Below are 17,299 nucleotides of genomic sequence, written 5' to 3' on the forward strand. Positions count from 1 at the left end.
AGTAAAATTCTTGTAAAGTGAGCTTGCATTGTCTCAATTCATTCCTTAGGTCTACAGACAAATGCAAAGTGGAGGAATGAGATGACTCCAAATTATATAGAGCAGAAAATAGGTATTGCTACTTAAAAGCTCCAAGTAATTACCTCAATTATTGGTTTCACTTTGTGTATTCAAGCCACATTACTTAATAAAATTGTTTGAGATAGTGGTTGAAACCCATTTTATTTTAATTCTGATCCGAGTGTAGAACAGGACTGAGCAGGCCATTTTTTAACTTTATTGGAATCAGTTATTTCCCAAATCTAAACTCCACTTTGAATTTTTTTTTTTAAACCATAGAAATGGCGGGAGTCATTTGAACTCAACACGATTAATCTCTCTCAGCTGAGTTCTCAGAACAAGTTATTTCAAGAATATACTTTATTATTTATAAAGGTGAAAAAGTGTGAGAAGCGATAACTTTATGGAACACTGTAAAGAATCCAGCCAGAAATTATATTCCCTAAGATGCATAAGCAATTTAAGTAATATAAATAAGTGTACTTTTTACTCTGTTACACCAATGAGGAAACAGTAACTTGCTCTACAGATACAATGGTGAATTCTTTATTAATTCAAAACATTTTAAAAAAGTGTAATGCATGTGCATCTTACAATAATATCCATAGGTTTCCACAATATAGTCAAATGAAAACAACTGTAGTTTGATTTACTTTGAAAACTCAAAAAAAAAAAATAGTTTGAGACTTCTGAATTTCCTTACATTACTGTCATGCTCAAATTTGAGTATTACATATTGAAGATTCTAGCATTTTCAGAAAGTCTATTATTTGTACAGAGGTAAAAAGATAACATAGATTCAAGGGCGGGGAAATAAAAACCCAAAACAACTTAAATTGGAGGAAATATAATCTAGATTATCTATTCAATTTATAAGTACCTACAGTATTCTGACAGTGCCAAATAACCAAGCATGTGTCTCAAGTTGCATTCATGCATTCACAACTCCTTTATGGTCCACTAATATTAGCAGACTACAAAATATGGATATATAGATTAAGTACAATGAACATGGTAGTAAAAAATTGCACACATTCGATATGATAAATTTTACAAAACTAAACACATTGAAATTATTTTTATATTTAGCAAACACCCTAAAATCATATGCAAGAAGTTGTATATATGACAAATAGGTTAGAGCAAGGGGGAAAAAAATCAAGTCTTTCACATTATTTCAATAATCAGTGTTCATTGTTCTGTTGAGGACAATATGGAAAAGCACTCAGCAAAAAATAATAGATTTAAATTACCTCTTCTGACAATTAAAATAAAATCTTTACTATCCAAGGGATGTAGAGGATAAAGTAAAGATAGTTCAAGGCAGAAAATTCACTTTCACCTCCATTAAGTGAATATTTAAGCTATAGTTTTGGAGTTTTATTTTCCCATTTCAATTTCTAGTTTATTGTATTTTCTTCATGGTATATGTTAGCAGTCATTTAATGGAACCTAATAGCAGTGCTGAGGATTCTGCTTAGAATTTTTTTAGCTCAGTGTTAATGTCCAGTATCTTTACCTCTAATTTGATCTCTTAATAATGTATTGCTTTACAGTGGTGAAACCTAATAAACACTACCTCAACTAGATGGTCAAGGTCAATAGTAACAGTGGTAAGTCATGATGATGGTATGTACCTTTGATATAAATAGCACTTTACTTCTGTGGTCTTCCAGAAACTGGTAACACCTGTCTAATCGTGGGAAAAACATCAAATTCCAATTAAGGGACATTTTACAAAGTACTAGACCAGTATTCTTCAATACTGTCAGGGTCATCAAAAACAAAACAAAAAAAATTTGAGAAACTGTTGCAGCTCAGAGGAACTTAAGACAGGATGACTAAATGTTGTATGTATCTTGAATGAAATCCTTGAACAGAAAAAAGACATTAAAAGCTGAGGAAATCTGAATAAAGTGTGGACTTAATGCATCAATATTGGTTCATTAGTTGTGACAAGTGTCACAATGGGTGTGCAGTATATGGAACCTCTCTGTATTATCTTTGCAACTTTTCTGTGAATCTAAAACTATTCTAAAATAAAAGGTTTAATGAAAAATTTTATGAACACACAACCACTTTTTTTCTTTTAATTTCATATTTTCATGGTAAAATTGTTTTAAAAATCATACCAGAATGCTTTCTATTCCATGCCAATATCAATGTTTTCTAATAGTCTCTCATAACTTAGTTTTAGCTTTACTTCCACATATTTATTTGCCAAATTACTTGATGTTTATATTCTTCCTATCCTTGAGAATGTTTTTTATTTCCTTTGGAAATAAAATTTTCAAATGATTTATTTTTTATTTATCTTATTTAAGCATTTATTTTAAGCCTACAATATTATATACACATTTGCATACACACATCTATATATTTATATCCATGTATCTGTGTCATTGAAAAAAATCTACTTCTTGGTTGTAGGTCCAGTGTGATGTTCATGAACTGCAGACTGAATTTGAATCATATTAATGAACAAAGCAGTAACAGATTCATATGGTCCTCCATCTTGAAATAAGCATGGTTGTATTTGTTTGAATAATTAAATCATTTTCAAAGTATACTTCCAAAAGAAGAGAAAAGTGCATTAAAGTGGCATTTAATTCATACATTTTTGAAGTGAGAATAATTATTGAACTGGAGAATTTTGATAATAATAAATATATGTCACACTTTATGCTTTCCATGTTGACCTCTTTTAATTCTCATGGCCACCTTGTAAATGGAGTATCCCTACTTGAAGATGAGGAAACAAGCTCAGAGAGGTTCAATATAATGTTTGCCCAAAGTCACATGAGACAGAAAGGTAACCTGATTTCAAATTTATAAGTAAAGCCTGGTATTTGGGAACGACAATCTCAGTCTGCGCACTATCATGTGTTTCAAAGATACTATAAGAATGTTACAGGGAAGATCAGCAGCCATGTTTTTGGTATCAGTTTTATTGATAAATATTTGCAGTAGTAACAAGTGAGGAATAACTAAAACTTTTACAGATTTAATACTGTTTTCTCAGGAGAACAAGCATTTTATATTGGTCAGAAATTTAAAAAGAACTGACAAGAGCATGCAAATATAAATGTTTGCATAATATATTTTGAAAATTAGGGTCATATGCTGTTAATATAAATACACAGGAAAGAGAATTTTCCGGAACTATCCTTACCACCTTTCGAAATAATTTGCCATTGTTTCCAAAGTTTTTAAAATTCATGTTTGTTAGGGTTCTATCTATAGGCATTTTAGGCCTAAGAAATTTTAGGTGGCTATTGAAAGAGTTCTTATTTTCCTGTTTTCTGATTGTATTTAACATTTCTTCCTTCTTTATTTATTCCTCAAAGCATCTGATAGATTGTATTTTTTGCAAATGTAACTTGTGACAAATTACGATATGACATTTTTTTTCAATATGTTAAAAGTGTATAGAAAAAAATGGATACGTTCAAAACTAAGAATCAGGTATTATCTTAAGTCAGCTTAATGGGGTGAAATTGTATTTTTGCCCCTAATATATAAACATTATTTACCTATTTCTATAGTCCTTTTGCAAAACTGAACTATTAGGTAAATATATGATATGCATTTCATTCTGTAAGTAAGAACTTAGGCAGCATTAAAGGACACTAGTAAACACCCCATGCACCATGACCAAATATCAGAGCTGGTCATCCTATGTACATATTTTAAGGTCTTAAAAAAAAAACAAAAAAAAACAAAAAAAAAAACACATTACGGTCTTGATTTTTACACTCCATAACGTTGATATCAAAATTGTGTTTTGCTATTGTTGTTCATATGCCAGTGCACCCATTGTGCTTAGAGCTGCCCTATAACACTGTTGGAACATCAATATTACCATTGAGTAACATAATAACAATTATTTAGCGTAAAGAAGAAGAAGTGTCATCCATCCATTATTAGTGTGATCTGTGTACAAGATCCATCTCTGAAGAAATCTGGCTCTCCAATTTGTTATATATATTTATATATAATCTATACCCTCTACTTCTCTTTCAATGATAGACACTCTGAATTTAGGCACTATAGAAAGAGCATTAATCTCTTTCTGTGTGCATTAGCTGATTCTAACAGTACACAAAGATATCCTGACAATCTAAAACACAAAATGTACCCTTCTAAAGTGCTAATTTGTCCCCAGGGAGGAATATATTCACTAGGAAAAATCAAATTCTACCATAACAAATATTGTGCTCTTGGAATGGTAGCATAGACACCAGTTGAGGGCATTTTGTGTGTTTATTACAGCTCTGTAATTAAAACAGAAAGAGTTATACTATACTTTAAAAATTGGTAGAGTTGCAAATATACAGACATACTCTTAGATAGAAACTTTAAACAATTTAATTTTGAAATTAAATGAGAAACCTCCCCTCCCCCCCAAATAGGAATTTAGCGCAGAAGTGCTTCCATAACATGGTTACCAACATCCAATGTGTAAATCTGCTCTAGAATCATTCTCAGCCCAACTTCCAAACCAGGTTTCGAAAGGATATACTAACTTCAAAGTCTGTATTCTACAAATGCCCAGGTTAGAGATTAGGACTCTTTATAAGGGCCCTTATCTTTTACATTTGGTAAAATATTAAAGGTATTGTCAAACAGACAATTCATCTAATAGTCCAAAGTATCTTATAAAGATAACTTATGGCTAGCAGGTCACCATCATTTATAGTAACAACAAGAATATAAAGTCGACATTTAAAAAGATTGATGCATGCAGTGTATCATAGTATATTACATATTTTCTATTCATGTGCACCAATTTATTGTGCCTCAAACATAGCAACAAGTATAATATTACAACATATATGTGTATACATCATAGAAGCATGATAAACTCAATTCTAATCAAGAAGAAATTAAATAATTTAGGAACAATAGAACTTCACAATAGAAGTGATGATTCTTTTAGGTTTTTCTTCACTCTTTTGGAAAAAAATAGGACTTTTGTAAACATCTTCATAGCTATCTTTTTTTCAACATATTACTGAAAACTACTCAAATAGTAAATATCTAATTGACATGGATAAAGTATGTCTTAACACACTAACACTTTCAGACAAAAACAGGCATTTGTTAAAAGAAATTATTATAAATATTTTCTATCTTGTATTCTAACTACATTTTCATAAATAATGTATTTAAAAGTGCTGAATATGGTAGGATAGTCAGCAACGCCAGTGTAAACAGAACATTTTGTTTTCTACTCTGCAAACTTTTTTTAATCCCATTTTGTCAAACACTGCAACAGTTAAAATATTTGCATAGGGAATAGATAATAGCCCTTTTAACCATATCTCCTGAATTCTATATAAATTAGAAAATCAAATTCACTTAAAAAAACAATTCTTGAAATGTCTTAAGTTTTATGGAAAAAGAAACTTACGATGCCAACCTTTCAAGTAAAATAAATTTTAAAAAGAAAACCCCAAACTTGTTTCTTTTAAAAATGTATAATAAATTAAAAAATGAGAGGTAGTTAAAAAATGACAAAAACCTATAATTTTAATATCATCCTTAATATAAGGCCAGTATTCTCAGTGGATATAAATATTTTTAAAACTTTCACTTTAGGTGACTCAATACTATATTTATTAAGTTAAAAAAATAGCCTCCAGGGGATATTAATATTCAAATGTAACACCTTGATATAAATATGACACTGACTTTTGTGTGTGCATGATAGGATACTGTTTTCTTGAGTGTCAAAAGTACATGCCAATGTCAGGCAAGTATTCTGTCTTAAAGATTTACCAGTACTTATAAAAAATAATATGGCAGCTAAAGATTTGAGCACTGTACTGCCTTTCAGTTATGGATGAGTATTAATAGTTTGGTTTTAACATTTTTAAAATAAGTCATTCTGAAGATACTATGAAAACAGTTAAGGTCTGAAGTAGAGGATTATCTTCTTCATAACCCTTACAAAACTTCACTTGGTTAAAAACTTAGCTTTTCATTAGATTTTGCTTTCAAGGAAAATATGCCACAGGACAGATGCTATTCATCAAAATGTTTTATATGCTACATGTAGGCATTCCTTTATTAAATCCTATTTTTTTTTAATATCCCAAAACTAAGTTATCGAGCTTAGTAATTTTTTTCTTGCTAAAGTACATACTTTACACAACCGTTTTAGAACTGGAGAGCCAGTCTTTAATAAGTTAATTACAGTATTGGACATCTGATATATACATAGATTTTCTTCTATTACAATTAAAAACAATTATCACTCTTTGATTTGTCATTGAGATAGAATATCTTCAAATTGTTTTGTGCTTTTTTTCTCTTTTCTTCTTCTTATTTGTTGTTTACATAGCAAACTATTCTGTAAAGAAAATGCCACAGTTTTGGCAGTGAACAACCAGAGGAAATTCCCCCATTAGGATTTCCCAACAAACAGAGATAAATAGCTCTTTTTCCATGTACAGAAATATTGGCTTCAAAATGAGTGTACTGAACACAGTATATAGCATGTTGAATACCATTGTTACAACTTAAAAATTGGCTTTCTCTGTCTTAGATTATATTTAAAAATGCAAACCACAGCCAATTTTTTTGGCAATTATTTCTATAAGACCATATTGCACAAAAGTCCTTAAATACAGATATAAGTTATGCCATTGGATTAAATATTACAACAGCTACGTGGCAAATGAAGCAGTTTTACTTTGCACATGCAGTCTCTGGGGATACACTAGGAGACTGTTCATAGGACTACAAATACAGTTTGCTTGCAAGTAGAATGAGTGTTGAATAAAACAAACTTAATTTGGCAATTCGTTGTTTTTATGTGGTATTTTCTCCAAACTTAACCAGGATCACCTTGATAAAAATGGAGACAAAGACCATATGGTTGTATTTTCACAGTAGCCTGAGGAATGCTAAACTGGAGTTCTCCAGGAACTCAGTTTCTGGTGTTATTTAACTACTTGTATTTCCCATCCCAGCCCTCCAAAATGATTTTTTTTTTTTTTTTTTTTTTTAGTGAAAATTAAGATTCAGAAGTAGAGCTGGCAGTACTTTCAACAAAGGACTTATAAATTTGAGAGTTCAAAAACCTTGGGAAAGAATCTCTGTGCATTAAGGTATATATCTGAAGTTGGGCATCTTCATACATGTGAGGATTAGGATCCAACAGATTTCTATTGATCACCTCTCTAACTCGAGAATCGAGACTCACCTAAAAAGAAATAAGAGCAGATACATTAAATAACATTTTTTTTCCAAAAGATCTCAATTAAGTAAATACTGGTTTGTGACATTTCAAAGAAACTTCAAAGAGTTAAATTCAACTGCCTAAAATCTTGAGGTTACCTTTTCTTTTCTTTTCTTTTTTTTTTTTTTTTTTTTGAGGTTACCTTTTCCAAGGCTACATAACCTTGCATACTTTCTTCTTCAAAAGTTAAATTAAAAGAAACAAAAAACAACTTGTCTTTAAAACCAAAAATTCAGTTCACAGATATCCTGGCTCATTTGGATTTTTCTTGTCTATGCATTCAACTCAGGGGGTTTTGATCCATTTCTGTTCATTGAGGCACCAGAAAATCCCTAGCCAGAATACAAATTTTTATCCTTTTATGTGACTGCTGAGGTGACTCTCTTGATGGGAAAAGGTAAAAATCTAGCAGAGAGTAGTTCTTTGGCAAAAATTAGCATGATACTGAGTGCTGATTCCTGATGGGTTTTTTTTTATTATTATTTTTTTATCCATTTATTTGAGAAAGAATGCATGAGACAGCATGAGTGGGTGGGAGGAGCAGAGGGAGAGGGAGAAGCAGGCTCCCCGCTGAGCAGGGAGCCGGATGCGGGGCTCGATCCCAGGACCCTGGGATCATGACCTGAGCTGAAGGCAGACACTTAACCGACTGAGCCACCCAGGCACCCCCTCCTGATGGTTTTATATCCCAGCAAATCCTACAGCATCAAAGTAAGAAACCAGGAATGTAAAATGGTACAGAAGAGCAAAACCACAGCAGGCATTCTCCATGTCTTCTGTGTATTAAAGAGTAAGTAGAACAGTTGCTTGAAGTGGAGTCTTTGAAGGGAGAAATGTAAGTAGGAATTCAGAATACCCATACAAGTAATCAGTACAGTATTATTTAAAAAGCGTAAATAAGTAAAATTCTGCAAATGATAGCTTTTTGTTTTGTTTTCCCTCACTAAATGCTGATCCTGTTGGAGCTGGTAGGACTTCTGGAAAGGGAACTGGGGAAAAATAAGTAGTAATAAAGGAATGCTTGGGCAACAGAAGTAAGCTCTGCTCTGAAGTGACATGCTAGCAAATCCTAAGAGGCCAGCCATCCCCAACTTGTCCTGATCGGTCTCATTCCTCACTGTTGAACATGGACTAGAGCATTGTGATCCATATTATCTGTCTCATGAGGTACCCAAGACTATACAAACCTTTCATATTTATAGGTAAACGTTTTGTCATAAGTATTTCACGAAAGCCTTTTTGGTTCCGGCTTCTTTTCCCACCTGCTGTTTGGATTAAGCCTGGGGTCTAAGTCCTAATGACTGAAGTGGCTCATATTCCATCAGATGTTGCTAGATTCTTGAGCTCTGTGATTTGATTGCTACACCCCAGAGATGGTTGCTATGGGAGGGAGATAGTGATCCAGACTAAATTTCTGTGGCTTAGCTAGACCAACATTACAGAAAAAATTACAGAAAAAATTAAAAGTCTCTTGGCTGAACTACATATTGTCTTAAAGGAATTCTTAAAAAAAAAAAAGTACCAGAAATGGATCATTTAGGTTTTATTCTGTGTTACTGCCATTTGAGGTCATCATCAAGTACAAAATAATTTAAAAAATACAGAATTTTTTTCTAAGCTTTTTTTTTTTTTCTAAGCTTTTTATTTAAAAATATTGTTTATCTCTCTACTCAACAGGAATATTTTGACACTGGAGTTTAAGCCAATTTTATACTGACAAGTGGTGTTATTTGGTAAGATTTCATCTTACCAAATACATTAAACTTTTTGTAGATGTTTTTGCTCTTACTTTCACACTTGAAAATTTTTTGTTTCAATGGAGGAGGAAATGTTACATTAGCAATAAAGAAAGAAAATCATTTATTTCTTAAATAACAGCATAATTAAATATAGTATAATTGTTTGTAGCTAGAACCATATTAGTTACCTGGAGACAGAAATAAAATACCTTGAATTATTAAATGTCTTGAGTCCTCATTGTATAATTTTACTTTTTGCAAATTAAAAACAGAGGTGGAAGATCATAGAGAAAGTAATACCATCCAACATTTAGTAACCTGTAACAAAAACTCATTTGTGATTTCTATTTAAAACATAAAATATTTACCTTAATATCTGCTTGTTTGGAAAGGCTGTCAGTCAAAAGAAGTGTAGAGAGGTCAAATAACAAGGATAAACCCCACAGGTATAATAATCTATAGTTTCATCTGGTGGCATCTTTGTGCTTCAGATTGTGGAACATCTATAATACAAATTAGTGGGGGTGGATCCCAGTATGGGCCTGAGCCATAGTCATCATTGGATTCAAGCACAACCAGATGGCTCATAATCCCATCTAATCTGAGGTCCAAGGCTTAAGGGACAAAGAAGTTTCCCATAAATAACTCCTCCTAAGGGAAGAGAAAGTTGAGAAGCACAAGACAAGACCTACCATTGGGCAATGGGAATACTGGTAGTACACAGTCCTCATAAACACATCTAGGTAGGGGAAGAGAGGATACAATGCAGCAGTCACAGCATTTAAAAAAAAAGAAGTACTCCTGTGGGATGGGGCACCAGACAGCTCTTACGGATTGGGCAGCATTCACCCAGCAGTTGTAGCAGTGCTGGAAACAGAGGCTGTGTTGGAGAGGTGGCAAGTGAAGTTTAAGAGTTTCATATGACTTTGTGATAGACCTCAGGGACTTGGAAGCATTCAGTCACACAGGGAGCAGGAGACCAGGGAAGAAGAAAAGCAAGTGACTTGTAAACATACAAATATCCACCAGCAACTTCACAAACTAGTTGGGAGGAAAATGCCATGATTGCTGAAGGTTCAACAAAGGTGGAGGTGGTGTGGAGGGGATTAAGACGGAATTCTTGCTAGTGTGGCTTGGGAAAACCTGGCTCAAACTGAGTGATACACCTGCTTCATCTTGTTACATTTCCTACCCAGTAGAGGAAAACATTGAAATAGGTGAACATTGCCAGAGGTTGCACACTACATTTGACCCTGCATTTCTGTTCTATCCATCAAGATGCAATGGAAATCTTGACTTTGTGGATATTTGGGGCAGAATTTTACTGAAAATGATGAATTTTCAATGGAAGTCTTTTTCCCTTGTGGAAACCCTCCTAAAATTAATCAGATTAATTCCTTAAACAATTCTTTAGATATCGTGATTATGTTTTTTCCTCCATTTTTCCATTTTATTTTTAATTTTATCGAAGTTGCTTTATTTAGGATTCTTTTTGAAGTAAAATTCTGATTTTTTTCCCTTTATAAGTTCATATTAAATTTTACCAATGACAGCTTCTGCACTGGAGATGTTCTTTTTAACTAAATTTAGTTTTCTCATGATGTTTTATAAAGAATATCTGATTCTCCCATCAGTTTTAACAAATTTATACCATGTGTATAAATTTGTGTATAAATATGACTTTTAGTCCTATTACTTTGTGTTGATTATTTTCTACTGAAAATAGTTATAAATTGCAAATAAGACTATTGGAATTTATCTCTTGGAACAAAGATCACTGGTAGGATAAAGTGCAGCAAATATATTCCTGGTAGGGCTCAAATGTTTCTCTTGCCTGCCTGAGAGACAGTTCAGGCATATAGTTATGATTGCTATTTCTTTTTGTCTCAAGCTCTAAGAATGGGTTTATAGAAATCTATAGAAGTTTCTTGAAGAAATTACAAGGCAATGGGCTTACCAGTCAACATATTACAGTTGTAAGGGCATCGCATTTGGAATCAGAAGACCTTGGGCTGTGTTCTCTCTTTCAGATATAGTTCTGTTGTCCTAAAGCAGTTGTTTCACCTCTGAGAATCCATTCATTTCCTTTGCTATAAAATGGTGCCCTCTGTCTTAGTGGCTAAAGGATTCTTGTGAGACTTATATTGTAATAATATATGTGAAACCATTTTGTCAATAACAGAGTTTAAGCCCAAAAGTGCTATTAATGATAATAATTAACCTTAAGTTTCATGACACCTTTTTGATCAAGCACACTGTCTTCAAAACTTTCTATCAACTTGAATTTTGCCTTCTCAGAGTGACCCTACCTAACGACCCCTATTGTAAACACCCTTGACCTCCACCCCCTTTCATGTTTATCACAATTTTTAGTTACTTGCTTATGACATGATTTCTGTCTTCCCAGAATGTAAGCTCTGTAAAAGATTGGCCAGTGTTTTTCTTGTTCATCAACATATTCCCAGCATCTAAGCCAGTATCTGGCTCATAGGAAACAGTCAAATATTTTTTGAATGATCATATGCATGCATAAAGAAATGAATCCAGGAGAATACAGTCAAATGAGTCTTGTTTAGAAAAACTAATTTAAATCATTGAAACTGCTAAATTCACATAATTTTGCTTGGAGAGGCACATACTTGCACACACAGAATCTGCATGTCTATCACATACACATTATTTTTAGATAATTTTGGAATTTAGATAGGTTTACTGTTTTTTTTTTTCCTCCCAGATAGCAACTTGAAAATTCAGAATGAAATCAGAAGAAGCAAACGACTCCTACTACTAATCAAATCACCATGGGAAAGAGCCTGAAAGTGAGAGACTTAATGAGTTTTTGAACTTTTTCTATGCCATTCTACAAAATGAGGCTGAGGCTAGAGAGCACTAAAGTGAGTTGCTTAGTGTCATAAGGATGGTAAGTCGTAGTAGGCTGGATTAGGACAATGCCAGCAATGAACAATGATAAGGAAGTACAGTGATAAGGACAATGCCATCACTAAAGAGATTTGCAGGAAACTGAACACAGTTTTCTTCACTTATGTCTTACATTTGTTGCAAGATTCATAATTATTTATTCATTCAATAGATCAATCCTGTTTATAGTAGGTAATGGCTTTTAATAGTTTTTTTTGAGACTTTATTTTTAAAATAATCTTTACAACCCAACATGGGGCTCAAACTTAGTTCAAGCATTGCATGCTCTACCAACTGAGCCAGTAACCCCAAATGGACTTTTTATTAGTAAAAAGTTGTTTATTTTGCTGGGTTTATCCTTTCAATATTTAACAAATATAAGCTGCCATCAGTATCTGCTATTTGCAACAAGATTACTATTAATCTTAAATTCCTCTTTACTACCCCCATTTTCTCTTTGAGAACATCACATATAAAATTTACTTTTGAAAAAATGCTATTCTTTGTTTCTAGTTGTTTTTTTAATTCCAAATTTGGCCCCTTCCCTCTTGAAATGTACGCTATACCAAGAAATGGAAGTTATATTGTCTCCTGATTACAAACATCTATTTTATAACGTAATGCTCAAATTATTAAAAATGCCTAAAACATGCTCTTCAAATAATGAAATGTAATTTCAAGCACACTTGCTTCATGAAGAAAATAAGTTCTCTCTATATAAATAATTTCAAGAATGTAGGCTTTCTCTGTGTTTAGCCAAGAGGAGCATGATAACTCAGTCAAATTAAGATAAAACAAGAGTCTAGGGAAGAAAGATGAGGTTCTAGTTAAGAATGGAATCCATAAAAAAAAAAAAAAGATGGAATCCATGACAATTTTTAGTTAATTAGACATTATTTTTATAAATGATTCAAATATTCATGTTTAAAAATATTCTGAATAAGTAGGAACAATAGAGTTTCAGAGGTAGAAAGGCCAGATTGGCCCCAAACGGGAAATGGGTCCCAACTCCAATTAGTTCGTAGAGGCTGCTTTGAATATTGTGTTGAAAGAAATTCTCAGGTTAATTCTGGGAATAGCAGTGAGAACCATGACTGATTAGCCATGTCACTTGGTGGAGAGAATGCACTAAGTAGCACAGGAGCCTTACCACTATCATTCTGGATTGGTTTACTATTCTTTGTTTCCCTTTTTATCTTTATTTTTGTAAACAAATTGACTAACAAATTAGAGAAGTGAACTAATTTATCCCAGGCCACACAATCAGGTTGAAGCAGAGCCAGAACCAGTATCCCATGCACTTGAATGATTGGTTCAGTGTTCTTAGTACTATATAGGCAGGGCTGTCTTCATGTGACATGTATTTTCTCCAGTGTCAGAAAACAAAATTTGAAGGGTGACTACTGAAATTTATATGCTAATAAAATCCAGGTAGAATTGGTTAGATGCTCAGGTTCCAGATAGTCTACAAACCTGAAGAATGTATTTCTGATGTTAGAACCACAAAGTGGCGTCAGTAATAAATGCATTGAGGCTATGAATACTTTTTCTATATTAATGAGGGGAATAAAAAATAAAACAATCTTTGTGTATCCAATTCCAGGTTTTTCATTTTGTAGAGACAGTACTACTGGAGTAGTCTGGAATGCCAATAGTAATTATTACTTAACAAAATTTTTAAAGCTTAATTAGATATACCTCATTAGAAGTGAAATAGTTTATATAGCCTTCCAAACATAGAGATTGCTAAAGTAGACATGGATTCATTTTATAGATTGCAAAGTGAGGAGTATAAGGCAGTTATTGGGGCCACATCCCTGATTGAATGAGGCACCAGTGAGCACAGCCTATTTCTAGAGAACTATAAATGTCTGCACACACAGAAGAGGAGTGTGGAGCAGAAGGTAGCAGGTCAGGATGTTAAATGTGCAGAAACAGAAAAGATAAAAAGAGGGTGGTATGGAGAACGGAAGGATTCAAGAACCTCTAAATTCCAATGCTTTAAAGCATGTCTGGAGCTCTGTCATTCAGCACTCCAGAGGCCTGGCTACACAACTAATTCCTCCCTCATCAATTGCTTTTAACTCTGGCAGCTGGAGCATTTCTCAGGATCAAAAAAAATTTTTTAAGTTAATGGAAAAGTGTTAATTTGGTTGCTTGAAATGTTCCTTATTTATTAGGTACATTTCGGCAATGGCAAAAATAGAGCACACTTTGAATAACAGGATAATTGGAATGAATAAATGAATGAATGAATAAATAAAATTGTTATTATCCATCTTTCCCCTAAAATAGTAATGGCTCATAAAGGCCCATTCTTCAGTTCTATAAAAAATATCATAAGCATCAACAAACATGGGAAGCATTTTTTTTTTTTAAACCTCCTGTTACAGAGGTTTTCAAACTAGTAATACACATGGAAAGCTTGTTAAAAGTCCAGATTCCTGGGCTCTATTTCCAAAAATTCAGATTCGGAAGTCCTAGGTAGGCCTCAAGGATGTGCTTGTTAAACAAACACTCCAGGTGATTCTCACACAGGCGATCTGGGACCACACTTTGAGAAACACTGCCCCACAGGAATTCTTGTCCACTTTAGGGTGAGTCACTGTATTCACCAAATTATACTTAACAGGCTTTGTAATGTTCTGAAAAGCAAATAGCCTACCACACAATTCAGCAAGAGATAAATGATCAAAGCATGCAGAAACCTAGCCTTCAAACCTATGTTCAGGTAGATTCTCGAAGTAAAATCTCACTTATCTATCTAGGGAAGGCTTCTAGCCTCTCCACAGAGCCCCATGCATTACCCAATGTAGACAGAAGTCCCTTTGGATTCACCCTTGGTCTTAGGAAGCCCACATTAATATTTTCCAGATTTTTACCTCTTTTGGTGATAGTATAGAAATGTAATCTTCATAGATCATTCTGGCCTTTTCTTCAATGACTTTTTTGTTCTGCTCTTTCTTTAAGTCTTCACAAGCAAGCCAGAAAAGTAGGTTCTCTTCACTGTATTCTGTTCGGAGAAACTCTCTGAAAAGGTTTCTTCCTGCTGGGGCCTTCATCATCTTGTCAAAATTTTGAGACCAGGACAAGACTTCATCTGAAGTAGGATTTTGACTGCAAAGACAGAATTGGGCCATAATCAAAGGCAACTTGGACCTAAAAATTCTTAGTCCAGGTAGGGGAGAAAAGATAGAAACGGCTATTTACTTGCTGCCATCTAGTGGCCACTGCCCATTACTTTGGCCAGATCTGGCAAGTGTCAGGACGAGGCTTAGTTATTTCTGGGTAATAAGAAAAATTCATTTTGGCCCAAATGTGTGTTACAGAGCAAAGCATTCAAATAGCAAGGGGCTATGTACACTATGCACATGGTTATCTCAAATTTGTAACGAAGCCTGGAAATGTTCAGACCTTAATGTATTGCAAATTGACAAAGACAGCCTATGCATTAATTTGAAAGGCAAACTGCATTTTTTTGTTTGCATCTGATGTATATTTATGCATTTATTTCTATTTTTTGATGTAGATTTTACTGTTAAAGCTATAAGGTACACATTCCCTTGTCTTCTCTGATAGCTACTTTTTCATTTGTCACTAGATCTGAAATATAAATACATTGTGTGTACTTGTTAGATATTTTCCTAGGCTCTAGCATTACTATATTTGAATATTATGAATGAAGTATTACACATGAATGGCGTATGAGATTTAAAAATCGCAGGGCCTTTATAATGACACTGAGGACTTTCTAGATCTTTATATTCAAATTTTCAGTGACTATGTTCATGCAGAAAGCACCAGTTATTACTCCCTTTGCTTATACATCAAAGACACGGAAAAGAGAAGCTTGGAGATTCTCACAGTAAATTGGTTCTGATCTTCCTTTCCTGTCCATTGGTTTATTTAAGAATTTTCCAACCTCCTCAAAGTTAAAAGTAGAACTACCCTGTGATCCAGCAATTACACAAGTAGGTATTTATCCAAATAATACAAAAATACTAATTCAAAGGGATACATGCACCCCAATATTAATGGCATATCTACAATAGCCAAATTATGGGAAAAAAGTAATGAATGAATAAGGAAAATATGATTTATATATATAAATCACACACACACAAACACAAATGGAGTATTACTCAGCAATGACATTGGATGGAATTAGAGGGTATTATGCTAAGTGAAATAAGTCAGAGAAACACCATATGATTTCACTTCTATATGGAATTTAATAAGCAATAAAAATTAACAAAGGAGAAAGAGAGGCAAACCAAGAAACAAGACTCTTATCTCTAGAGAACAAACTAATGATCACCAGAAGGGAGGTGGGTGGGGAAATGGGACTAGGTGATGGGGGTTAAGGAGTACACTTTTTGTGGTGAGCACTGGGTGATATATGAAAGTGTCGAATCACTGTATTGTACACCTAAAATTAATGCTTGCTGTATGTTAAATGGAATTTAAATAAAAACATTTTAAAAAAGGAAAAGAAATAATTTTCCAACCTGAAATACACTTGGTGAAAGAAATATCTGTATTTTATTTTTTATTTTTTGACTAAGCATTTTAAATAGATGTTACTATTCCAAAATATCTGAACTTCCTCATTCATTTAAAAAATTTTAAGATGGAAAAATTACCATGAAGCACCAACATTAAGATTTTTTCATAGGAAGCAGAAAAAGAAAGTACCTATAATTATACAAGTAATCTACTTGTATTTTAATTTTGTTCTATAGATATTACAATGAGAAGTTGATTTTCATTTTGGAGAAAATACTTGATTAGAGTCTGTTCTGATGGAAAATGGAAGAGGGACTAGCTGAGTGCCCTTTCTGACCAACTTTGGTAATTATGTATCTTTTTGTGTGTATTTTAGACTCTCTGATAAAGAGCAAAATGCAGAAAAAATATTCATGGAAAAGAGAAGAATTAGGACAATCGGGGGCTAACTCATTTTAACATTAATTCCTTTTTAAAAGAGAAAGATAAATTCAGGCAGTGTTTTAGCTGATAGCTGAACACAGTTAATAGAAAAACTGATGAAAAGCAGTTGCCATCACAAAATAAGATCTCCCAGACTGAGAATACATTCATTTCACAAGACCATCTTGAGGGGTACCAGGACACGAGATACTTGAGCATGGAGTAGATGTAAATGGTGTACAAATACAGGACACAAGTACAAGGTAAAACACACTTACCATTCCTCTAGGACTTGGATACTCTCCATTTTTGTGGTATGTGTGGGTCTTCCTGCATTTTCCCCTCTTTCTTCATTCCTAACAGTGAGGCTGCAAGGTAGTATAATACTTTATTGTGTCTAGGGAAA

The 17,299-nt window shown here is 33.4% G+C and overlaps 2 protein-coding genes across 63 annotated transcripts in view; one reads left to right on the forward strand and one right to left on the reverse strand.

Annotated features, from left to right (window-relative positions):
• LOC144313908 (uncharacterized) overlaps positions 1–17,299 on the forward strand; it is a 77,276-nt gene that overhangs the window by 1,568 nt on the left and 58,409 nt on the right. For 17 of the 50 annotated variants that reach the window (XR_013379659.1, XR_013379587.1, XR_013379667.1 and 14 more), the window contains exon 2: positions 1,617–1,673. Coding sequence is in view for 23 of the 50 variants with exons in the window: in XM_077897359.1 (XP_077753485.1) it covers positions 1,649–1,673 (25 nt within the window). In the remaining 27 variants the exon portion in view is untranslated. The other 33 variants (XR_013379636.1, XR_013379635.1, XR_013379629.1 and 30 more) reach the window with 17 other exon arrangements.
• Positions 591–17,299, reverse strand: part of RGS17 (regulator of G protein signaling 17) — a 95,720-nt gene continuing 79,011 nt past the window's right edge. For 8 of the 13 annotated variants that reach the window (XM_077897325.1, XM_077897286.1, XM_077897263.1 and 5 more), the window contains 3 exons: positions 17,172–17,261; positions 14,847–15,081; positions 591–7,270 (listed from right to left, as the gene is read on the reverse strand). In XM_077897325.1, the coding sequence (XP_077753451.1) occupies positions 7,082–7,270; positions 14,847–15,081; positions 17,172–17,261 (514 nt within the window). In that variant the 3' untranslated portion in view covers positions 591–7,081. The other 5 variants (XM_077897321.1, XR_013379540.1, XM_077897314.1 and 2 more) reach the window with 5 other exon arrangements.

Source organism: Canis aureus, chromosome 1 (assembly GCF_053574225.1).
Source record: "Canis aureus isolate CA01 chromosome 1, VMU_Caureus_v.1.0, whole genome shotgun sequence".
Taxonomy (NCBI): Eukaryota; Metazoa; Chordata; class Mammalia; order Carnivora; family Canidae; genus Canis; species Canis aureus.